The sequence below is a fragment of the Thunnus albacares genome, chromosome 21 (assembly GCF_914725855.1).
Source record: "Thunnus albacares chromosome 21, fThuAlb1.1, whole genome shotgun sequence".
NCBI classification, from domain to species: domain Eukaryota; kingdom Metazoa; phylum Chordata; class Actinopteri; order Scombriformes; family Scombridae; genus Thunnus; species Thunnus albacares.
In genome coordinates this window covers 13176717-13203008 of record NC_058126.1, presented here as the reverse complement: position 1 = coordinate 13203008, position 26292 = coordinate 13176717, and the positions used below count along the sequence as shown (strand labels likewise).

At 40.3% G+C, this 26292-nt stretch overlaps 2 protein-coding genes across 4 annotated transcripts; one reads left to right on the top strand and one right to left on the bottom strand.

The window, feature by feature from the left end:
- Positions 1 to 1274: 1274 nt before the first annotated feature.
- On the top strand, positions 1275 to 11338 carry zdhhc23b (zinc finger DHHC-type palmitoyltransferase 23b). Of its 3 annotated transcripts, none has more exons than XM_044339667.1 (6): positions 1275 to 1560; positions 5690 to 5841; positions 7136 to 7825; positions 8161 to 8416; positions 10260 to 10529; positions 10962 to 11338. In XM_044339667.1, exons 2-5 carry the CDS (start codon positions 5705 to 5707, stop codon positions 10497 to 10499), a joined length of 1323 nt encoding a protein of 440 aa, XP_044195602.1. In that variant the 5' UTR covers positions 1275 to 1560; positions 5690 to 5704; the 3' UTR covers positions 10500 to 10529; positions 10962 to 11338. The 3 variants fall into 3 exon arrangements, with proteins under 3 accessions (XP_044195602.1, XP_044195601.1, XP_044195603.1); XM_044339668.1 differs by having other exon boundaries at positions 1276 to 1560; positions 8249 to 8416; XM_044339666.1 differs by having other exon boundaries at positions 10260 to 11338.
- Positions 11339 to 11467: 129 nt separating this feature from the next.
- Positions 11468 to 26206, bottom strand: ccdc191 (coiled-coil domain containing 191). Its single transcript, XM_044339636.1, has 17 exons — positions 25700 to 26206; positions 25003 to 25041; positions 24598 to 24733; positions 24344 to 24493; positions 22850 to 23028; positions 22463 to 22686; positions 20516 to 20672; positions 20186 to 20376; positions 19727 to 19976; positions 18571 to 18992; positions 17110 to 17201; positions 16684 to 16766; positions 16493 to 16594; positions 16179 to 16322; positions 14604 to 14756; positions 14069 to 14223; positions 11468 to 11837 (listed from the first exon to the last, which is right to left on the bottom strand). Exons 1-17 carry the CDS (start codon positions 25775 to 25777, stop codon positions 11696 to 11698), a joined length of 2697 nt encoding a protein of 898 aa, XP_044195571.1. The 5' UTR covers positions 25778 to 26206; the 3' UTR covers positions 11468 to 11695.
- Between the last annotated feature and the right edge of the window lie 86 nt (positions 26207 to 26292).

The window sequence follows — 26292 nt, the reverse complement described above, 5'->3', positions numbered from 1 at the left end:
GCACAATACTTTAAACTGAACTGCCTGAGAACAAAGAGAAACAATAATATTTCTCCTTTTTAAGAGTCTGACTTGACTAAACACAGCAGGACTTTAAACCTTTAGAGTGTAAACTTTAAACAGTTTACACTACTCAGCATTTTAGTTGCGTAATAGATGATGCAGAAGTGGAAGACTAAATGGGAGTAAAGCCAAATGTGTCTTTGTTCCTTTGTCACAGGTGAAATACAACACTACTGAGACTAGTTTGAATTATTGATAACACAGGTCCCCATTTATTCCTGGAGGAAATATTATATTTCCTGTAAAGTATCTTTTTGATGTATGATAGTGGGAATTATAGTGTATGAGCAATAAGGTTAGTTTATATTGAGATTATATCCACACAGAAAAATAATATATGAACATATATGGACATATATTGAAGACACATATGTATGTATAACACATATACATATAACCTACATGTCTACATAATGGAGATAGACATGGTGATTTTGCCTTTTTTATACATGCTACACAAAAGTATCATAAATGTTTGCATCTACACACAACACATAAATGTAGCATGTATGGAAATTACATATGGTGCGTTTTCTAAACTAAACTTTTAAACTAAACCTAAACTTCTCACATGGTTAAATTTTAATAAATGTTCAAATGATCCAATGTTTCACCAAAATCAAAGATTAGAGAAAAAGTCCAAAAACTGAAAACAGATTTATGTATCAAAACTTTGTTTTTTCTTCTTTCCTCTGCCATTAATCATCTCACAACCCCTCAGATTTATCTGGTGACCTTTTGGAGGGGCCCGACCCCTAGGTTGGGAACCACTGGACTAAACTAGTTAACTGTATATAAAGTAGATCAAACCAGCTGCACCTCCAGCAGCTACAACAGTAACATGCTGTTTACACACTGATGATGTCATATATAATAATATATCAGTCAGAGGGACCAAACCACTGCTTTTACTGCAATACTTATGTACTTTTACTTCATGCAGGACTTTTACTTGTAGTGGAGTATACTTAAGTAAAGGATGGGAGTACTTCTTCCATCATTGGTATACTGTATTGTAATGTCACAACAGGGACTTGGATTATTGTAATATCTGTGTATTCTAACATTTTTCATATATATTTTTTTATTTATCAGAAACAATTTCAGCCCTGAAGTGCCAAAACTCAGTTTCCTTCTATTCGTGTTGTCAGTGAGCTCAGTATGTGTGGTATATGTCTGTCCTGTAGGTGTAAATGAGTCCTGGGCGGGGAAAGTCTGCCTCATTTGACGTCAGGAGGGAAACTGTCTGCTACAGTTTGGCGGCAGAGGAGCTACAGGACGTCTTCCTCAAACACCAAACCCCGAACCAAATCCCCCCGGTGCGTGTGAGGCTCCCTACCCACACTCGAACACTTCAAGCCGGTCTGGTTGGTCTCCAGCCGCCGTTACTCTTCTTCCTCACCGGATACGACAACAGTTACCAGGAGACAGACTTCCGTTGTCAAACCAGTCGATATTTACTCGAAAGCGTCGGCATGTAAGCGGCACAGTGTTCAGGTATGTTCGCGCTGTGTCTAATTATTGTTATTATTAGTTGTTTGTCTTTGGCTCAACATTGTAGTCTTGTTTGACGCAGTGCGGTTTGTTGACAGGTACGATAGGTGAAAATATGGATTAACTGTCTGGGATTAACTGGTTGTTATGAGCCGAACAGCCTCAAGTGTCAAACAAAAAAATGAGCAGCAAGTACAGAAAAACGCGACTCATGAGAGCAAGATTTCATTTTCAGCGTGAGATACGTCAAATTAGGGCGAATTAGTGTAATGTGGGACAGTTGAGCTCAGATGCATTTATCCTTTCCTCATATCAAATGCTAATGAATGGGACTGCTGTCAAACTGGGGCTGCCATGTGATTGAAATTACTTCCTTCACACATGTGATGCTATAAAATAGGGGCAAGGCAATCTTCAAATGTCGGTGACAAAAGGATTTAGAGGGATACAGACAGGTGACAAATTAAAGGAAAAATCTGAATAAATGAGCGGAGAAACAACAAATTCAGATGCTTCCACACAGGTGCAATTAAGCAATTAACATCCCATCATGCGTCCGTGGCATGTATAAAAATGCTGAGCAGGCCCAGTTGATACTAATTTTGTATTTTGGAGCTTCAACTGGCCAGTGTTTCAATAGGAACAGCATTAATATTCATGGGAAAGACACCAGTAAAAAAATTGTGGTCGACGGCGCGCATTTGGTGACTGTGATGCTTGAGCATTAGTGTGATTATGTAAGGAAAGACAGAAGAGCAACTCTTCCTCAGGTGACTGAGATTGCCAACGCAGGATGTGATCAGACTATCAGCAAGAGCAGTCCGTTCACAATTACATAGAGAGAGATACTATAGTAGGGTAGCAGTACATAAACCCCTCATCACAAAGATGAAGCATGTTTGAGAGTTCAGTGGTGCAAAAACCATAGGCACTGGTCTACAGAGATTTGGACAAAAGTGATATGGTCATATGAGTCATTACCACCATATTCTCAACAAGTGGGCGAGTGCATGTGCGGCGCACACCAAGAGAACGGTAAAGGCCTGAATGCTTGACCCCTACAGTGAGGGGATCCAGTGGCTCTGTTATGCTTTGGGGGGCATTTTGCTGGCATGGTTTGGATCCATTTGTCCCCTCAGAGGGAAGGGTCACTGCAAATCAATACAAATACAGGGTACGAGGGGTCACTGAATGGTTTGATGAGTATGAAAATTATGTGAATCATATGCTATGGCCTTCACAGTCACCAGATCTCAACCCAACTGAGCACCTATGGGAGATTCTAGACCGATGTGTTAGACAGCACTTTCCACCACCATCATCAAAACACCAAATCGGGGAATATCTTTTGGAAGAATGGTGTTCATCCCTCCAGAAGAATTCAGAGACTTGTAAAAGCCAAGACGCATTGAAGCTGTTCTGGCAACACGTGGTGGTCCAACACCTTGCTAAGACACTTTATGTTGGTTTTTCCTTTAATTTGATAGATAGAAGAGATTAAAGTGTTGCAGCAGCCACTTGACATAAATCTAAATACAATAACAATGAGGTACATAAAAGAAACAAGTATAACTAAAGGCTATATTACATACAATAGCTAAATAGACCAATAAACAGAATAACTAAAAATAGAATACAGACTTCTAGAGATATAACCATGACTTGTAGCCTAAGTAATTTAAAGTTAAGGATTATTAATACTATACATTCATTGTATGAATAGACTTTCAGCCTTGTCCCACATTTCTGAGCTGTCCCACATTAGGAAAGGCTCATAATAACCACTTTTATAGGAATACTTCTAAATTTGCTGTTACTTCTCCTAATGTGATATCTGCATTCTCCTTTCTGATAAGATTAGAAAACACCATGGGGATTTCAGAATGGTATTGGGTGCAGATATAATGTATTGGCTTCATATCAAAATATATTGCTAAAGTGCCAATTGCAGAAATTGTCCCACATTACTCTAATTATAGAGTATAATCTGCAAATGAAATGACAAGCTGCATAAATTGAGTGTTTATCCTCAACTACATCTCTTTTTGATGTAATCTGTAAGCCAAGTTAATTTCATTTGTTTACTCAATGCCTGGAAGTAACTTCTTTATTGTTGTTTATTAAGAAAAGGTGTCAATTAAGCAATCAAAATACATTTTTTATATATCTTCTATACATTTATTAGCCTAAGTGTAACTGATTAAGGAGGTTTTTGCAGATTGAAACTGTAACTGTCAGGAAGAGCAGGGGTGTAATTTTATAATTTTGCAGCTGATCCCCTATTTTCACTTCCTCTTTTTACTCGACACACAAGTTGTGATAGCATTTACTAGTTACTTACCATTTATCATGTCGATCAAAGAAATAAAAAAGCTGTCGTTTCCGTAAACAACCTTAAGTTTGATGTTTTTGGAAATGCGTTTTGCCTTCTTAGATGAGACGATTGAAACCACTCTCATATCTGTCTGTGTCATCTTATCTGTACATAAAGGCTGGAAACAAGGACTATTTCTTGGCCGGGCGCAGTGACTTTCTGGAGACTTCACTGGTTACCTAGCAACCTCATCATGACAACAAGGTTTCAAGAAGTCACTGCCCCTGCCCAAGAAGTAGTCCCGCACATAACCCCCCATAACACCACAAATTACTGTTATCACACTTTGGATTTTGTACTGATTACACAAACGACATGTAACACATTAATTAGTGAGCTTTAGAGCTGCTGGTAGATTTTTTTTTTTTAAACTTTGGACAGAACCAAGGCTAGCTGTCTTTACGCTAAGCTAAGCATATTTAAAGGACAGATATAAGAGTGGTATTGCTCTTCTCACCTAATTCTGACTCTCAGTAAAAAGGCAAAATGTTTAACTATTCCTTTAAAAGAGCTATTTCTGTAATGGCTTATTGCCATCTTTGTTTGTTTTCTTCTTGTCATTTCTCTGGCTCTGGCTTTAATTCAACCTACAAATACCTATTTTGCTCAGCTGTTTTTCCAACTGGCAGAAATAGTCATGATTAAGCACAAAATCAGACCATTTAAATGTGGATATGTGGGCAGCAATTCAGACAAAGTCCTCCCCACCTATGGGTCTCCAATAATTATTATTACCTTTTCACCCCCTTCCCATCGTTCATGAAGAGGAACTACAGTAATCCTGGTGCATATTTTGCAAGGATACAATACAATGTTTTTCAATATCCTGCAACAATTTCTAGTTAAAGAGCACCGTACACCACAGAAACTGTCTGAGCGTTACAACAGGGCATAAAACTGCTGAGCTCCACAGTCACGCTACGAGTCCCCACAGTAGTATTAGTTGTTTTTTTGGTCAGGGAGCAGATGTGCTATTTGGTGCTACGACACTCACGCACGCACGCACACACACACACACACACACACAGACATTAATCAGTACATGTAGCCCAGACAGTCTCTTCTCTTTCAGCCTTTGCAGACTTTGCTTCATGGCTGACTGGAAGGACTCTACAGTTAGATGTTGGTGACCTTTCTGAACGTTGTTAGTTTGATCGCTGGTGGACTTATAAAAACACAGGCTTCCATCCTTTTATCTATTGCTAATCAGGGGCTCGCTCAGGCCCCCTCGAGAGAACCAGATCCCCCCCAGAGGGAGGTTTAACTGACCTAAAGGATTAATCTCACTGAGTGGTTCACTGGGGAATCGCCAGTCTTGCTTTCTGTGATTGAGGAGATACTGAAGACCTGTGATTGTTATATAATTGCTGCCTCACCTCAGCCCAATTCCATCTGTGTAGTCTTTGCAAGCCAGCAGGCTCCAGTGGTGGACACGTCCACTTGCTGTAAATTATTAAAGATGACAGATGCGTGACAGATGTGAGGGTAGGAGGTGGACTGGGTAGGGTCAAATGAGCAGGGTCTGCTTTGTGTCGTTGCGTGGTGGAAATCTGTTTGGAACCGCTCCACTATCTAAAACACATGCGAACAGCCGGTAAGCTGCTGAACGCAAAGGTCATTTCAGCACAGTGAGCTTTTAGAGAAATTTTCTGTTATTGTCTCTCAGTTTCTGTCTCTCATCTGTCACTTTTCTTGACCAAACGCTTACATGAGTGTGCTTAATGACGTTCCTAAAAAACTCTTTTTATCATCTGATAGGCGAGGCTGTCTGTCATGAAGAAGCGAGCCAACAAGGTGCTGGAGGAGGAGGAGACGTTGTGTTGCTGCGAGTATGTCAACAGGCACGGAGAGCGCAGCCATGTAGCAGCCTGCTGCTGCGACTGCGAGGACCTCGATGATGTCTGTGACAGGTGAGGGGCATTAGACTAACAACAGAGCTGCATCTGCTAGTCTATAAAATGTCAGAAAATAGTAGAAAAAATGCCCGTCTCATTTTCACATCGCCCAAAGTAATGTCTTCAAATAAGAGATGCACCAATCTTGTTTTTTCTCTCCTCATACTGATTCTGGTATCTCAACTCTCTGCTGATACTGAATAACGATCCAGACCAGTGCACTCGTCTTTTCCCCAAATTTAATGTCTGTGCGCATCACTGCGCAGAGCTCATCAAAATCCTTTTTATGTAAGGTGACATGAGGTCAGGGATTGCTGTGGCACCAAAACTGAGTCAGCCACTGTGACTGGATGAATATAACTGATAGCAGAAATGTTGAATTTTATAATAACACTGACGGAGAAATATGGGTCATTCACATTGAATATGTGCATCGAATTTCTTTTTTTGTTTGACCAACAGTCCCAAACCCTAACATGTTCAATTTACATGGATATAAAACAGAGAAAAGCAGGAAATCCTCATATGTAAGTAGCTGGAATCAGAAAATGTTGGCATTTTTGTTTGATAAATGGTAGATTAACTGATAACTGACAAATTGTTGACTAATTTAACATTGAATCATGAATTTCATCGCTATCATCTTTATGTTTAGCTGTAAAATGACCCTGCACAAACTAGATTTGAAACAAGAAGTAGATTAATTCATCAGTCGATAATCCAGTAAAACACAACATATTTGCTGGTAAGGTTTCGAAAATACACCATTCTGTTTTTAAGTTAAAAAACTCAAGATAAAACTTGTAGCTGTTGTGATTTGTGACAGGCATTTGTCATTATGTGTAACATTTCATATAAGAAGCAGTTAACTGATTAATTGAGAACATAATCAACAGATCTCCAGTGGAATAATTGCTGCATCCCTACAATCAGCTCTGTGATATTATAGGAGTCATGTTCAAATAGGGTCAAATATATTTAATGAAAAATGTCTCACCTTGACTATGTTCCTCACACTAAATAATCTTGCTATAACAGGCCCATTATGCCCCACATGTGCAACGAATGACGTTAATTAATGATTGCTCAGTTTCATTAAGTGTCCCAGTAACTCATTCTAGTGATGAAATGAAATGCGGTCGTTAATTATGTTATTAACTACACCTGTGCCCTTCCTGCTATGTCATATCTAAACAGATTTATACGGGTTCTTTAGAAGAAGTGCAGGTTTGCATCATAGGGTGACCTTTTCCAGGTAATGAGGAAACTATTGAAGTGAAAATATTTCACTGTGTCTTTGCTCTCTCAGGTTTTTTAAGAGGGAGCCTCAGAAACCTGAATCCTTGTCCCAGGTGGCTGAAGTTTTCACAGACCGGATCCGTGTGCCCTGGCTGTGGGGTGGAGCCCGGAAAGTGGACCTGTCTGTCATCCCTCCTCTTGTAATCCTCCCCGTCCTGCTGCACCTTGCTGCGTTACACTTCCTGCTCGGTGTGGTGGTTCTGACAGCTCTGCCGGGCCTAGTGCTGTGGTACTACTATTTCACCCACCGCAAGAAGGGACGCACACTGTTTTTCCTCAGCCTGGCCCTCTTCTCCCTGGCCTACATGTACTACCTGTTCATCACAGAGGTGCATCCCCGCGGGGATGTTGGACTGGTCCAGCTGACAGTGGTAACATTAGGGGTCATCCTCACACTGGTGGCCCTCGTCCACACCAAGAGAGAACCTGGCATCGTGCGGCCAAACCAAGAGGCCGTCCACAGCACGGTGACTTATTACAGCCCTCTGGCAGACAGAGATCCCGCCATAAATGCGGGGAGGCAAGATGCGATGATGACAGTGGCCAACCGGGCAGGATCGTCGGAGCAGGCGATTGCGGAGCAGAAGGAGAGTAGCCGAAAGAACTGGTGTTCGGTGTGCAGGGTGGTGCGGCCCCCGAGGGCGGGACATTGTCGGATCTGTGGTGTCTGCGTGCTGCGTCTCGACCACCACTGTGTCTGGTGGGTTCCATTAAAATGCCTCTCACTCTGGCCTGTCATCAGTTTTTCCTTCTGTGCTCTCACCTCATCTCAACCTCGCCTGTTTTTTCTACACAAACTCTATTTAATAAAACTGCAAACATCTTTTGAATATTCAGAACATTGCCCTTAAGTGATTGTCTTTCTTTTCAGGATTCATAATGAGATGTTTGTCCTGTTCAGTTCAGTTGATTGACACATATTTGTATGTTCAAGTCAACATCACACACTCATATAAGCTACAAGTGAACCTTTCCCTGCTGCCATCCACTCCTACACTTATATGTATGTTCCTGCATGTGTGTGTGTGTGTGTAGTGTAACCCTGGGGTCTCAGTATGATGTTTTGTCTGCCTGTGTGTGTACTTGTGTGTTTGTGCGTCCCCTCCGTTGTTGCCCGGGGCAGGATAAACAGCTGCGTGGGGCAGGCCAATCACCGCAGCTTCCTGCTTACGCTCGTCCTCTTCCTGTTGACGTCCCTGTATGGAATCAGCCTGGTGCTGCAGAGTGTGTGTCCGAGACAGAACCTCCTCACAGCCCTGCTCTACTGCCCGGGGGTCTACAACCAGTACAGGTACTGAGAATACAGACATGCATTTCGTAGAGACAAACAAACCAAATATTCAATTTAAGTTACTATTTACCATATGAAAATAACAATCAGTAGATTAATTAAAGGAAAATTAGACTTGTTGAACATTGTTGTGTCTGTGGGTTGCTTTTAGCCCTTCATTCCAACTATCCCCAGGCTGGATTTGTTGGGTCTAGAAGGTAAATAACCACTTTCAAATAACCACAGAATTGTTTTTTTCCAAAAATAAGGCTACAGAAATGTATATTAAGTCTGAATGCAAATACTTAACAAGAAATTGCAGCACAGAAATTCCAAAAACACTGTACATTTGCAGTAATTAAAAAACAGTGTCATCATTACAGAGTTTGTCCACCAGAGAGCACTTACACGTTTATTTTTCCACTGTAAAATGTCAGACTCAGTACATGTCTTGGTCACAATTCTTTTGTATTTCTCTATAACATTAAATATTCATGACTAAATCATCAACAATCAAAGTAAAACATTAATAATTAAGAGTTTAACAGTCAAAAATGTAGCTGTTTATTTGTGGTTTGATCAGATTTGATTGACAGCAACCAAACAACCAACCAATTAGATTCTGATTGAAATTATGCAAAAAATGTTTTGTAATGAATCCCGTCCACTTCAAACCAGTGAGAAGAGCACAGACAAAAACAAAGAGAGACAGAAATTTTTAATGTGGAAAAAACAGAATAGTGTGTTCTCATAAAAAGAAGCTGAGAAAGAGAAAATACATTTTTGGTGCCTTTAAAAAAACAAATTTAAGGAGGGATCATTATTAAAAGTGTTATGATATGAGTTAATTTTAAAAAAAATGAATATTGGTTGATCATCAGAGTTTTTTCTTTTAAGTATTAACATCAGTATCTGCCTCAAAAATCCTTCATTGGTCAGGCTCTATAAGCAAGTTTCCTTCCATTGTGTAAAGATGCAAAGCATAAATGGCCGTGGTTTTTCACTTGCACAGTACTTCAGGAAGAAATGTGTTAATTTGTAAAGAATATCTGTAATAAACATCTAAGCATCTGCTTAACAGCACAAATACAAACTGAATAATTCTATTAAAAGTCTAAATTGAATAATTCAGCATATACATATATGTACATCCACAGTTAAAATGGAACCCATGTTAGCAGGAAATGGCAGATAGCAGCAGTCAGAAGCAGAAATTCTTGTAACAAACCCAAGGAAACTAACTGAGGCACAGTGGGGCATGTTGACATTTTTCCCAGAATTACCCATAAAGTGAAGACTAATTGAGGTTCTTGCATATTGGACAGCAGGCTTCTTTGACTGTAGTGTTGAACCAGTTTCACAGAGAACCTTGGAGTCTTGCCTGTCAAGCTGTTGGAGACAGTATTTTTGATCGCAGTGATGAGAGTGGATGTGAAGTTAGTAGTAAATGATCTACTCTGGCACTTCCTGTCACAAATTTGACTGACCTGCTAGTGCTGTTTAGGTGTCACACACTGAAAACAGAAACTATGTCCTAAATATGTAAAAAATAATGTTCTGTTTCAAAACTCATTTTGAAAAAAAGAAATGTATATTCTATGAGATGAAAGCTTCTCTTTATCACATTTTATTGTCCCTTTTTCTTTAGATACCATGCTGATGAATTAAGTGGTTAAAACAAGTGCTGATCATGTAGTGTAATGTTGTCAGATTTTCATTTGTGCAATGCCAAAAAAGACACAATGAGACCAAATTAGATATTTTTTTGGTTATATATGAACAGTAATAACCTTGCAGACACTGTCTGGACTGTGATCTATTGTGAAACTACAGCAGGATTTACCATCTTTTGTCTGTGTTCCAGCACTGCCCTGTGCTTCACCTGTGCGTGGTACAGCAGCATCGTGACTGGTGGGCTCCTACACCTGCTGGTGGTGCAAGTCATCAACGTCAGCTACAACGTGACCGAGCGCGAAGCACGCATCGCCCTGCGAGAAAAAACCGCTCGCAGCGCCTACTGGGGACTCATCGTGGACACCGGCGTCTACTCTCGAGGTTTCCGTGCCAACTGGGCAGAGTTCATGAACATGACGGACAAAATTAATCAACCCTCTCCCGCCCCAACAGACTTGGTGTAAGAGACGTAGCCTGATGGGGGGGGGGATGAGTTTGGGGCTTGTGGCTGCTGTTTTGTTCATGTCCACTGGGTGGCAGCATGGCTCCTTCCACTTTGATTTCACGTCGCCTGCCGTCTCCTGGCAGCAAACCTGAGAACTGCCAGGACTTTTAACACATGTTACTGCAGCTATGGAGCGGCCACCTGTCTTTGACACATAGCAATAACAACTACAAACCCTAATAAGATACACTCACTGCCTTTCATGTCACTGACAACTGGCATCTCGTCTATGCAGCTTTATCCACTCACATTGACCTTTCAGTCTCCCTCCACTGCTGCCTCATTCAACTTCTCAACCGTCTCTCCGCCAAACAAATATCACTTTTTTTCACACTGGTTGTCTTCGTTGGACTTGAACATTGTCTTTATGTCTCCTCTACATTTTAGTGCCTTGCTGGGAGTCAGGAAAAAAGACAAATGTGAGAATGAGTGAACCCTGAACAACAATAAGGTCACTGTTGATCCTTGTAGGGACGTTATCTCTGAGCACAGCAGCAGCAACAAGATGTCGCCTCGGAAACCGGTCGGTCCTGACCAACACGGGCTAGACGTCATTTCAAGGACTCACTACACCTCCTCCACAAACAAAGGAGGGAACTTTACCACTACAAGATATTTGTCACAGATAAATGAAACATGGCAGCACAAGTATTACATAACATAAAACATAATGAATGATTTGATAGGTATGAATATATGAGTTGTGACTTTTAATCTGGTTCAAACTGACTTCTGCATTAAACAGCTGTGGATATATATATATATATATATATATATATATATATATATATAAAAAAGAGATAAATCAATACAAATTAATGTCAGCTAGAGAATTTAGAGTCTACTCTTCACTGCCTTCCACTATAGCCGCTTTTATTGGTTGTCAAATGGATTGAAAGCTTTTTTTTTGTATCCTAAAAATTGTACAGGTCCAGTGAGTGTTTGTATGAAATGAACTTGAATTTCTTTTTATTAAATTAATGTGAGAAATGTACATGTGTATTCATTTGCTGTGTGTGTGTGTGTGCGCACTTGTCCTCTTTGCAGTTATCGAGATGTTTGTGTGTCCTCTGTGTCGGTATGCACATTGTCTCCTACAGTGACTGTTTGTCCCAGAGGCTCTACAGTGGATAGGAGCAGAAATCAGGCAGAACCTCAGACACTTTCCGTCCCAGCTTCTCCCGCCGCTCCTCCCTCTCTCTTTCTTTGCGCTGCAGATATGGAAGCTGCCTCCAGGCCAGGAAACATCTCTGCAACACCCGTCTGAAGTGTAGAGGCAGATGGAGGGACAGACGGGAACAGAGCATGCAAGCAATAAGAAACTGAATTATTGAGACCTCTGGGTTATCAACACCTAATGAGTTTTCACACGATGTTACTGGGAGCTCGTGGACTATAGCAGTTGGGCAGCTGGTTGGAATTCACCTGCAGGCTGCGGCCATTTAGTTGCCTCACCAGAGAAGCTGAAGATTATAAACATTCACATTTTGTGGCAATGACAGTGAAATCATGAAGTTGGAACAGTGCTGCAGCAATCAAATTTAGTCCACAGTGGGAAACGCAGTATTAGTGTTATTTAGCATAATTGAGGCAAGATGTAATTGTTGGATTAAAATAAATATTTAGCAGCAAAACAAACATTGAAAAACAATTACAATGCAAATGAGGAAAGTTTAACAATGAGTCACCAAACACATTTTTTTTTTGGCCACACCAGTGGCATGGCCCAAGGGATGGTAATGTCCCTCTGTCAATCAATTCACCACTTTGGTCCAGAACGAAATATCTTGAATACTATTGGATGGATTGCTATGAAATTTTGTGCAGACATTTATGGTCATTCATGGAGGATGAATCCTACTTCCACTTTGGTGATCCTCTGACTTTTCCTCTAGCACTACCATGAGGTTGACATTTGCTGTTTTTGTCTTGACAGCGATGAGATGGTCATGATGTGTGGTATAAACATTAATGTCCCCCTCAGATGAATTGTAATGACTTTGCTGCTCTTATTACATTTTATCCAGCACCAATATTTGTGGTTTTGAGTGAAATGTCTTGACATTCATGTACCCTTCAGGATGAATGTAATAACTTTGATGGTTTCTCATGACTTTTCATCTAGCGTATGTTAAAGTGGACAAAGTGTTGGACAAATTGAAATTTGTCCAACACTTTGGTTTATGACCAAATACCTGCACCTGTCAAGTTCTCATATGAACATTTAAACAGGTTTTCCTTGCCATAATCATCCCTCCTGTTCATACTCCTTCCCGAATGTGCTTTCAATGTAAGTGATGGGGGACAAAATCCACATTTGGACACATCAAGTCCTCGTTTGGTGCAACAATATATTCAAAAGTTTATCTGAAGCTTATGAGGCTTCAGCCATCATAATTATTCAAATCAAGTTGATAACTTCCAAAGTCTTTATAGTGTTTCCCTGTTGAGCAGTGCATGGAGAGTGACAAAAAGGCTGTAACTTTGGAAGATATCCACTTGATTTGACTTGTTTGGACAGCTGAAGCCTCATATTATCATCAGAAAAACTTAGAAACATATGTTTGCACAGATGGAGGATTGTGGATTTTGTCCCCTATCACTTGCACTGACAGCACATAAGGAGGGAATCTTTTACTGTAATGCCAGTATGAACAGCAGGAATGATTACAGCAGGAAAAACTTTTAAGTTTAAGTGAACATATGGGCACCTGGCTATTGTTTAATGACAGGCTTAAAAATTCTATCCTTCAAGATGGTGAATATGGTAAACATAACTACCAAACATCAGCATGTTAGCATTTCGGAAGAATGTTATTCACTGAGTCTATAGTGTGGCTGTAGACTCTTGTTAGATCCATATATCATCTTTACTCACAAAAGTAAAGACATGAGGTAGATAGAAAGTGTATTATTGCAGCTATAGACAATAAGTTTAAAAACACTGCACCATGCAAAATAGTTTTGTCACATTGAAGTTTCAACGTGAGTAGCCAAATACCTGACTGACTCCATTAATCATAATCTGAGGAGACGTTTATCGCTAACAGCAGATATGAGGCAGTCTGCCAAAGAAGATGATGTTCTCTTTCATTTTATATCACAATGTACTGCCCCAAAAAAACCTGCCAAATCATGCTCACATTTCATAGTGATACAGTTTATGTTCAGCTTCTGCTTATACTCAAAGTGAATGTTCCAGTGTTTAACCTTTATCACATTCTGCAGTACTTATTAAACATTTTACTCACAAATCAAGTTTGTTCATGGTGTCTGAATATCTTGAAAGTCTATAGAATAGGCCTCAAAATGTCTACACAGTGAAAATTAACACTTATAAGAATTCAAGGTGTTGTGGTTTCTTCATTACATTTCAACTGGCAATTTAAGTCTCACAAGATGTTATATTGTTAGTTAATAATGTTAATGGAGGGTAGTGGGACACAATGCAGCGTCCATGCAGTGAACATATGGGAAAGTCACGGGTAGCAGACCTGTTATTGTGCTCCTGAGCCAGCTCCTGACAGTCCCACTCCACCAGCCTCTCCTGGGTCACGTAGTCCAGCAGTGCCAGCAGAAACCTCCTTAGAGTGCGAGTGCGATAGAAACGCTCGGCTCGCTCCTCCTGAATCATCCGCCAGTCCTTCAGCTGATGCAGACAAGGAGTATAAAAGTGTATCACTGGCTTGTAGTAAAACACAGATTTATCCTGCTTTGAAAACGTACATATTCATCTTTTCTAAGCTGGAAAATGCTGTTAGTTCTAATTAAACCTAATGAGCCATCTAATAGAAGTATAATCATCATTTTGTCTCAGTTTAATGACTTGATATTCATAGCAATACAACAGTTTCAAGTTTCTCAGTATTTTAAGTGATGAAGATGGTACTCGCTTCAACCAGAAATTGAGTGCAGGTAGGAGAGGAGATTAGGAAGGTGTTGCTGTAGCTCACTGTCAGAGGATGGATTGCAATCTTGATTGAGTAACTGTGTGTGTGTGTGTGTGTGTGTGCGCGGGTGTATACACACTCTTTTCCAACAGCTTAAGCTCCTCCGAAGCAAAAAGTGCTGGTGCAGTTGGTCAGCAGAAACCTCTTTCTCACACAGGGACTCTCTTGCTGATTGCTTCCAGCCTAGTGTGCACCGCCTCAGGAGGAAGAGATTGTGATGTCTCTCAGCCAGCTGGCAGGGTTTGAAAAGAAAAGCGCCGATGCACGCTGATGAATGCATCCAAAATTCAATCATACGGGCCAGGTAGAAACAATGGAGTGGTATGAAATGATGAAGCACTCCGACATCTAACAAAGAGCTTTTTGTATCTGGCTGTGAAACAAGTGTATGTACAACATCTTCTGTGTTCATTTGTGATGCGGATCAAAGGCAGGAACATTTTGAAGATGGAACAATGATACTGTGTCACACGCTTTTGTTTGGATGTTTTCCCTCTGATTTTTTTTGAGTGTGTGAGTGTATGTAAGTTTTGTGTAAGTACATATTAAGAGTATATGATGGTTGGTGGGTACTGTAAATGTGTGTTTTGCAGCTTTGCCTGGGGTTTGTTCGATTTTGCTGCCAAGGGAGTATTTTTACCAGAGCAGTTTGCTCATTGCTCACAATTATCAGTTTATTAAATGTGTTAGAGTGGGTTGCCTGTGGATACACAGTGTGTGGTAAGTGGTACTTTATAATAATAATAATCAACTTTAAATAGCACTTTTGAAGTTGCAAAGCACTTTATAAGCAGGGAAAATACAATACCAATAGATGGATATTAACTAAATGGAACAATGGCCAAAGATGGTACTAGATTATCTATTATCTATTATTATAATAGAATTATCTCAGCAACAGAGATAATAGATAAAAGTACATAAATCATTGACAGCCAAAGCAAAAAAGGAAAAATAAGCTTTAAGAAGTGATTTAAATTACACCTATTATTGGTTTACGAGTGTTATGAAAATGTCTGTGCTGTTCTACCTCGTTGGTTGAGGCAACTGCATCACAGTAGTTAAGACAAAATGAAAAAAGCATGTGTAATCCTCTTTGTATTGCTAAAATTTTGTACAGATTAGTGTTTATAATCTTCCTTAGACACGGCAGAGCAACGACTAGACAAGCTTTTTAGTCTGAGAAGATTGGGGGGGTGTTGTTTCCACCCATGGGCCACGTGTCATAAAAAAACATCTAGCCACTTTTCAAGATTTGAATTATAAAAAGCCTTTGATAGACTACAGTCTGTGCACACATTGCCTTTGTTTGACTGCCTTCCAGCCAGATAGCAGATGCGCATGCAGTATGTGCTCTTTTTAATGTTCAAGCAAGTCTAACCAGGCAACGTTTTTGTTATTCAAATCCATGAATATCTTTTTTGTGTGCCATATTTACCCTTGGAGGTCAAAATTCTTCCTTTTTAGTGTATTGTAATTCTCTTCCAAGTAAATCTGTGATAATGGAACGCCTGAAGTGCACAATTATCTGCTCAAATAAGATTTTTAGTGCACTCTTCAAAGGCCAGAATCAAGAACATCTCCTGCGTTCTGAATGATAGAGAGGACTGAAGGCAGGATGAATTTGGGACAGGTGGTTGAACAGGTGATGTACCTGTGTGTTGGCTTGCCTGAGCTGAATGAGGCGTTTCCACGGTGCCAGGCCTCGCCGTAGCAACAAGGATCTGTGGTAGTGTTGACGGGCCAGTTTCAGGAGCTCCTGCTGCCTTTTCAGTTGCCTCTGTTTCTCCTCTTCCCTCTGCACACCCACACAGAGAACGTGATATCATTTTAATATTCTGCAATGTGTCACAAGAGTACAGTCCTGCTACATGTCGCTCGGTCTTACTCGTGGGAGAAGACTGCTTTCTGTATTCCGACTCATGTTTTTCAGCGTCTCTTTGAACCTCCATATAAAACACATCTTACCTCTCTTTCCTGCCTTTTCTCCTCCCTCCTCTTTGCTGCTACTTTGCGTTTCTCCTCCTCCTCCTCTCTCTGCCTCTGCTCCTCAGCGGCTTTCATCTCAGCCTGAGAAAGGGTTTTTTATTTTAATAATGAAGTTTGTCTTTTTTTAACATGGTTTCGCTTACACAGTGGGAACTTGTGGAACATCTCACCAGTTTTTCCTCCTCCTTCTTTCTCTTGAGTTCCTCGATTTCCCTCTTTCGCTCCGCTCGCTGATGTGCGCGGACCTCCATTGCTTCAGAGAGACAGAGATGGAGAGGAGAGAGCTGAACACAAGATATGCTACAGAGGTACAACAAGAGTTTCAGGAGTGGATACGTGGATGTTTATGTACTGTATGTCCCTTCATATCATGACAATGTCACTGAAAGTTAAGGTAACCATGACTGTCGCAGGGGCTATAGACCTATGTGCTTTTATATCTTTGAAAGTTATGTCTACATGCATGTGACAGGGTCATGCAATTTTCTTGACAAAAGAAGGTACAGCACATGTTTGCAAGAACATGTACCTGCTGTGTGTGTTTATATCCATATATGAGTTTGTATATGTATATGTATGGGGACTCACGGACTGACCTGTGATGATTGGATGGGGGTACGTCAGGCGTGTGACAGCTTTCCTCGGAGGTGCGTGCAGACTGTCAGGTTCTCCAGTAACTCTCAGTGCCCTGCAAGAGAAACAATCACAGCCAGACGTGGAGAAACAAAGGCACGTCAAAACTCTGTCTGCACATTCGCATCTTCTTGATCCTCGCCTGCCTGGCAAATTTTATTCAGACAGGTATCAGCTCAAGAAGAGCTCAAGCTGGCATCAAACTGTCCATAAATCTATAAACGAATTTCAATGTTGTGCTGAACTTTTTGCTTTTACTGATAAAAACATTTTAGAACTATGTTGAAGGTTTGACTTATTTTTGACAACTCTAAAAAGTTGTATAAATTCAAAAGTTTCTTGGAAAAGGCATTTAAGCTTTTAAATCATTCTGTGGCTGATCAGTTCCTTTGTATTTACTCCTGTGTGATTTGCATTTAATAAGAAAAGCTATTAACGGATAATAGCTTTTACTCCAATTCACCTCCGTGAGCCTCATGAAAACAAGCAGTGTCTGTACCATGCTAGATTTTCAATACATTATTTTAAAAGGGTATTATTTCTAAAAACAAAACAAAACAAACTGTTAAGCCACTGAGGTGTCCACAGACAATGACTTGCCAACTTGTTCAGCCATTACTCTTCTTGCTGAAAATAGAACCACTTCCTAATGAGTCACTCTTCATAAAGAGTTAATAAGTTGTAACTTGGGGCTTTATTAACAGTTAATAAATAATTTACTGATGCCTTATAAATCACTTGTAGACCATTATTGAGAATAATCTTCGGGTTGTGAACAATCTTTCTGGTTGGTGTCTATCCTCCAATAGCATTAAGTGGATAAGCGCTGTACAACCCATGTATTAACTATTCCCCTTTACAACTGCAGACTTTTTAATTAAGTATTGTACAAACTCTTAATTAAGGACTTATTAATATTTATAGTCTCTGATGACTCATTAACATTTCACTGATGAGTAAGAAACTCACTCATCCTTTATCAATAGCTTAATGAACATGCCTAACTGCAGACTTGATGGTTTATTATCCTTAATGAATGACTTTAACATTTAAGCTAATAAACATAAAGTCAATATGACTGATCATGTTTATTAGAAACTGAGAAATGCAAGAGTAGTTATAGTAAGTGGTATAACTACTACTTATAGTATAGTAGTAATGAATGACTCACCAGCCAAAGAGATTTTTCACGAACTCAAAAAATTGCTCTTAATGGCTTACAAACACCAATTATTTATTAAATTATTTATTAACTAATCAAGCCACTTACAACTTAATAAAGTGTGCCTTATGTGAAAGTGAAACCTTGAAAATTTCTTTCACAAAGAGGTGACTGATGCAAAAATCTGTCACTTTTAACATGTTGATACGAGTATGATACACCCACAATGGACGTCACTCTCCTTGACATGCAGTGAGCCTACCTCCGCTCTGTAGGGTCAAAGTTTTGGCTCTTTGGCCTTGAAGCCCCCGGAACAGAAAGCTCAGTCAATGCTGCGGATTTCTGTGCTTCCAGCCCCAAGCTGATCAGACTCTGCTTCTCCCTCAGCTGAGCAATTTGCTCTTGCTGCTCCTTGAGCAGTTTCCTCTGTTGTGTGATGATCTGCTGCTGGACGGCGTGTCTATTTTCAAACCTGCTGCCCAGTGACACTGCACTTTTTGAGTGGGTAAAGCCGCTGCCCTCGCCTCTCTGCCGTGCCTCATGGAGCTCAGCAGCATTCGGTGCCACGTGGCGCCGGCTCACCTGCCATGGCTGAGTGGGCTGAGCCACAGCACCCACTGGGGTTTTATCATGATGTGCTGCAGAGGCATCAGGGGTTAAAGTGCCTGACCTGTGATGATCTTCCTGCAGAGTATAAAACAGAGCAGAGAATAAGATATGGCAAAGTTAAACCAGCCCCAAGGTCCAGGTTTATAGACAGCTTAGGGGATAACACAGATGCAGTATCAAGCTCCTATCAGTATCGCAGGGCATTTAGTCTCCACTGAAACTTTATTCAGCCTCAGGAATCCTGATAAATAAGCAGCAGAGGCCTGATAGAGCATATGACCTCCATACCGACCACTCCAACTCCAACTTCTTCTCCTGCTCCATTTCTTCTGTCTTTGAACTGTGTTTCACTATCTTACACCTCCTACACCTCTAGAATTCTTTCCATCTGCTTTATGCGTTCCTGTCCTCTACATTTACACTGTAAATGTTTCCTGCTCTCTTACTCTCCAGAGTTATGAATATTTCAGCGGGAAAAACATTTTTTCTCCCTGGTTGATGTGCTGTGAAAGGTTCAGGTCAAAGGTGCAAAGAGAGGAGGTGCAAAGAGAAGAGAGGAGTCAGGAAACAAAACTCTTACTCAGTTTAGTCCCTAAACTTATTTATTGCCTCAGTAATTAGGCCTTTGGCATCACCTGCCAAGGACAACGCTGATGTTTAAGTCATGATTTCACTCGGTGTGTAATATTTGAGTCACTCTTCATGAGTTGAAGTTTTGTTTTTAGTGGCAAACATTAAAAAGAGAGCATTTGCATTTATCCCTGTGCATTGTTGCTGACGATATGAGAATTTGTAAGTGCACCTCTCACCTTGTCTGCATTCTTTGGTTGGTTAGATGCCTCAGGTGGGGCCATTATTGACTGATGAGCTGGGGTTTCTGTGGCCTTGAGTTTGCCTGTTGATGCAGCATTAATCAAGGCGGCCATCTTGCGTCGGGTTTCCTGCTGCTGGGCCAAAAGCTCTCGTTGTTCCTTCTCCGTGCGACACCATAGCTGCCACTCATTTAGACACCAACGCAGCAACCGCTTTCGGTCACTTTCCACAGCCAGTTTGCATTGTCTAGAGGAGGTGATTGTATTTTTAAACTTCAATTATGGCTTTAACAAATGTTTTGTTTGTCTCTCATCATACTTTAATAATTAGTAGTATCACTCAAATATAGGTAGGTACCTGTGATTTGCATTTTGTCACTTGAAGTAAAAAGCAGAATTTCTACCAGGTTAAAAAGTTAACAGGACTCTTCATAGTACTTTTTCTTTTTTTCTTGCCTGTTTTCAGCTCGTAGCTCCTCTTCTGTTCTCATCACCTCTCGCTGCTTTTGTTCTGCCCACACCACCGCTCGCCACGCCCGCCAGGCTGTCAGCAGCCTCTTCCAGTCATAAAGGGCCTTGGCTTTTCCCATACGTAGCCTTTGGTTCAACACCACTGAATACCATCCAGAGAAATGCCTTTGCAGACACTAAAACATGAGCACAAAGGCATGAAAATATGCAGGCCTGGGAGTTATTGTGACTCATATGTACAATTATAAGAATGAACATAGGCACATATACTGTACAACTTACTCATACACTCACACACATAGTACAGGTACCAACCTTGAGGTTGCGCATGTGAACCATGGTTTGAATGTTCTGTTCTTTGTATAGTCGCTCTGTGTCGTGCTGCTGCCGCCGCTGCTGCTGTTTTGTGGAAAGTGGAGGAGCTGACTGGAGGCTCTTCGCTGTCCGCTGCCCTTCCAGTCTCTCCCTTTCCCTGTGGGACAAACATGCAGTTAGTAGCCATACTTTAATTTGGCATAAATGAAAATTGAGAGTACAACTCAATACCATACAATCACACTGCAAATAAATGAAATGTTAATTTCATTAATTAATTACATTAATTTCATTTAATATAACATTAATGACCTCCAGTCTTGTATTTTTGGTGCCTAATTAGATTTCCAGAATTTAAGAAGAAACTTTTTATGACCAGATGATTAAAAAATAATCCATCCATAAGGATACCTTAATGATGGCCAAAACTGAAAAACACAAGGTTCAATTCATATTTTACTACCTTTCCAACAATCCCAAAGAGCAAAGACTCAGACTCTTTTCATTTTACACTTAATACATAAATTGAATGTGTGAATCTTTTCCTGACACATGATGCATAATATACAATTACTTTGAGTCATCACAAAACATTTACTTTCCAGACAATGTACTCAAGTCCTTACTCCACTTGTCCAATCAGTTCTCCAGGTTTCTTTCTATTCTTCGTTTTGAAGTGCTTTATATAATTTCCCACTCAATTAAGTTACATCTGAACAGAAAGTATATCATTAATACTATTCTTAGTCGCAACATTTTCAGAAAGTAAGATATCTAAAGGTGGCACTTTGATTCCTGTCGACTGCTTTTCACAATGATGTTGACGATAAAAGTAACCTCGGCTCAGTTTCCAGTTGCAGCAAAGGCCTTGGTGAGTACACACATAGAGAGGGTTACACAACAGCAGCCTCATCATGCTCGCCAAGGGCTTATGTACTCTCCACAGGGACACTTTGACAATAGTTTGGGTCAGGAAGCTAGCTCATCACAGGCATACTTGTGCTGTTGATTCACAGCTCCCTGACCCTTGCCTGCTTCACCTTCCTATAGTGGATTCCACTATAGGAAGGTGAAGCAGGCATGTACAATGCAATCATATCAGAGATTGAGGGTAATTTCAGATATAGGAGATTGTTGTAACCACTTCAGCAGAGGTCAGTGGTTGTTGTGGAAACTAGGGATGAGCAGAGAGCCCAGTATTTGTGTTTGTGTCTATATCTGTTGAGGCAGCAAAATTATTCGTATTTGTATTCGAATAAAAGTGGAAAGAGGCTTAAAATCCTGTTGTTTTTATTACGCTTTTCATTTTAGAAAATTAAAGTGTTACAATAAGTGTTCTTAAATAAACTACCTTACGAAGGAGGTCCCCACACTAGGTCTCGAACTGGAGTCTCCCACATCATAGACGACTGCTCTGACAAGTGAGCTAAAACTTAACTCATCACCTCATTGCAGACAGACTTCTACCTATTTATACACCCATAACACAGAGACAACACACCGTGTAATGTGTAGGGAAGAACTTCAAGGCGATTCTTGCTTTGAACTTTTCATTTATTGCCTATTTTTTACAACCTAACTTTGTGGAAGTTAACCTGTTGTTCCCCTTCTTTGGGGGAAGAAGGGGAACAACAGGTTATGGAGAGTCCCTTGGGAGCACTTCACATGTGTCAGCAGCTCAGCTTTATCTCCGGGGAACACCCCCAACTCTGAGAGTGATGTGCAAATTAGGAAATGTGAGTCATGTAGCAGGTGGATGTGACAGTGGAGCTGAGATAGCAATGTAACTGACCTGTGCACTGGTTTTTGACATGGGTTTTTATTTCTTCCCAAAAACAAATAATTTTTAAAATATTTGTATGACACAAATATTTGTAAAAATACCACTATTTGTGCTGTGCCAAATAATGTATTTGTATTCCGGCGCACCCCTAGTGGAAAACATACCTCTGTCGAACCAGCTGTTCCAGGCCTCTGCGCTCCTCCATCTGCCGTCGCAGTCTCACCATCTCCTGCTGCAACATCTCCTCTTGCCTACGTGCCTCCTGCTTCTTCCTCGTCTCCTCCACTCGCTCCCTCCTCTTTGCCTCCTCTCTGGCACCCCGCTGAGCCTCCATCTCTCTCTGCTGCCTTTGCCTCTCAGCATCCCGCCGAGCCCTGTTCTCTCGCACCTTCAGTGGCAATCAGCAGCAATTAGTGTAATTGAGAACGCTACTTGGGTGCCCAATGTTCCAGTTGATTCACTCAGGGCTGTTCACAGTGACAGTTTCCAAAGCCACAGCATTCATATGTCTTATGAAACTTGAGGAATTTAAGGAACATTTGGGAACATACCTGCTGGTGTCGTGCTTCCATGGTGATGATTGGGTCTCTGAACTTCTTCCTTGTTTGTCCAACATCCAGCGCCAGTTCCTCCATCATCCCAGAGTCCAACACCTCCTGCTCCATCAGGTCTTGTAGGATGCTGCTAACAGCACTGTGCTCTTCTTCCTCAGCCAGTTGGGTGTAAAGATCTATGTGCATAAGTGAATGTGAAAGAGAAATATTGTATCACAACTGAAGGAGTGTTTAAAGGACCATATCAGTGGCTTTATTTGTTTTATCCCATTAACTGCAAATCATCTGTATTTTAAATTACTGCAGACTGTTTTGCAAAGCATACAATACTTTTAGATTGATTTCCTTCCCTTCAGGTGGCCACTAGTTTCAGTTCAGTTCACCATGGTGTGAAAATCAATGTGTGGAGATGCAACACTTGCTGACTTTGCATGTACTATATATTTTCAGCTGTTTTGTAATGGAGTTATGGATTGTTTAGAAAACTCTTGGAAGCACAAACATCCCACATTTGGGGGAAAATTGCTGAAAAGCTTCACACTCATGAGTTTTGTTGTTAGAATATGAAACCCAGAAGATGAAAAGTCAGCACATTGTGGGAAAGATAAAGATTCAGTTTGTAGCTCCTTGCATTCAAAACCTTGCACTTTGATGGTCAAGTCTGGATTCTTGAACGGTTTTCAACAAAGTCTGACATCACAACTGTATTACTACACTATGATAACTTTAATTTGATAAAAAAAAAAAAAAAGTTAATGACATGCTCACTATGATAAATTCAAAATCAAAGCATGTTTAAAGTAAGTTGATTTTCATACTGCAGTCAAAATAATTCAAGCCAACGAGTAACTGAAAAGTAGTAAATCAGTATAAAGACTTATAATCTTTGTTAAAAAAGGTCAGCAGCAATGTAAAGTATAGGTGACATGATTTGTAGTTAAAACATGCAAAACCACTGGTATGGTCTTTAACTCGTAGTATTACCAGAAGTTTATGACAATAGTTAATAGCTGGTAGTGATTCATGTTTCATTTTGTTTAAATTTTTGGCCAAACCAATAATATATAATGATACCTTTATAAAAAAACATTGTATAACTATATATTAATTTAACCTTAAAAAAGTAGTTAATTTGAAAAATTAAAATTCAAACATGTCTCTGTTAACATTAACTGGTTTGGAAGAAGGGAGATTGACTGACAGGGTCTAAACTCACTGAGTGTTGGTATTTCTGAGTTTGGTGTCAAGGTGACGTGATGACTGGATCTTCACTTGGAGTGAACTATTTAAAGATGTTCTGCACTAGTCATTCAAACACAGTATTTAACTACACATACTAGCTTTAATCCAGCAGTCCTAATATACTGTACATCATATTAAACGTAAACCTCCCAATTCCCATTATGGCCAGAAGTATTGCATTTGAACAAGTCTTGCTTAATTAAAAATTATCCTCAGGTCGGAAACACAGGTTTTATTGTTGCTCAGTACCATCAAAGTTCAAGGCAGCAGGCTGTGCAGTAGCCAGTGCAGCAGGGCTTCTCCTCTCAGCGGAGCACATCAGGTCATCCTCCTCCTCCTCCTCCATCTCCAGCTCCAGACGCAACTTACTGCCCAGCCAATCGCTTAAAAGAGCCTGAGCTGCAAGATGCAACAACCCAAATATCAATGTTCAGCCTGCCGCTGCACAGACTCTCTATTATGAAGGTTACATGTCTCTAGAGACACTTTTTATGTGCTGCTACCTTCGCCGTAGGCGTCATCATGAGCTCTTAACTGGTCGGAGCTTTGCAGAGGTACAGCTAGGCTGTTGCTTCCTGACTGAGGTTTCTTATGGGAGAAGACTTCAGACACAGCGAACTCAGAGGCCTTCTCCACTTGCTGAGGACAAGGAATTTCAAGAGAGGAGTAAAAATGAATCAGAAAATATTAAAAGTGCCCATCAGTCCAAGGTGACACCTTCAAATTGCTTGTTTTGTATATAAAAATTCTAAAACCCAAAGGTATTAAATTGAAAGTGATACAAAAAAAAGAGAAAAGTAGCAAATCACTTATCAAAATTTTCTCTAGATCAACTAATTGATTAATCGGCTACTTATGATACTACTTAACATATACACAAATCTGCACATACAGTAAGTTCTCCTCACCTTCCTCCACTGGTCTATATCACCATTCTTCAAATGCATCTGTTAGAGAAAGAAAATAATTTAATGTGTGAACTCATTCTGTTTGCACGAGAGACCACAGGGTTCATGAAAATGCTGCTCTCGTGCTCATGCTATGGTCACCTTTGCCCGTTTGAAAGTACACAGATGAGCTTATAGACACCTTGAGCCTAAAGGCACAATGTGCAAATTGAGGGCTGAGCCAATTCCTGATGTGTGCGGATTATTTCAGGGGAAAGCTTAGCCATTGCCTTAAATCAGCAGATTACTTCAGATTCATTTACCTGACATCCAAAAGTCAGTGCTTTCTAGCAGCGATTCAGCTATCTCTGTCTCAGGCTGCAGGCATGTGAGTGTCTGAGAAAGGCCATTTGTATGACATCTCTAAACCTTCCCCTGACACAAGCTATGAGCCTATAGATAGTATTAACACTGATGTGCTTTCCCTGTATTCATAAATTCAATAGGGCACATAAACCATTATGTTTTACCTCTCTAGGGGATTTTAATAATCCTGGGGAAAATATTTTATGTTTAACATAAGAGAATGTGTTGAGGTGAGCCCCTTAGATTTATAATCTAAAACAGACAGCATAGTTTAATTCCTTTTTCCCAGTAGTGAAGTCTGAACCAATCACTATAGAGGCTGTGGTCAGTTTAATCCAAAGACTAAACTTACCTTGTCTGCAGATGTTTTACTCCTGCTGAGCCTCCTCCACCTGAACAGGTGAGGATCATGACCTGAGAGTGTCATCATCTGTTTGTTACAGACTATAATTTACACTATTACAGTGTAATCCCAACCAGCATTTCAGTATCCTCTTCTGATCTTCTACCAACAGCGTTCATCAACCAGAATAGTCGACTTATTTTATTTCTATGCCATCAAAATATGTTCAGAAATAACTACAAAGAGTCCCTCGCAAAAGCCAAGACCTGTGCACATAACTGCCATCGATACGATTACAGAGCACTCTGGGTAATGTAGTGTATGAACCCGTTTTTTTAGGCTAATCACGGCACCAAGAAAGCATTTCAGAACTACGTGTCCCACTTGACTTTGTTTGTAGTTCAGGCGTCTCTCAGGTAACCATGGCAACTTGGTTCACCTCGCTAAAGAAGTAACCAAAATTACGTTTAAAATGAAAGAATCTTTAAAGTAAGATAAAATAAATGACATATAATGCACATTTGGAGATTTGTGTGGAATATAATAATGGTGTTTGATGTTTTAAACGAAAAAAGGTGTCATTGGTCATTTCAGTGTATTTT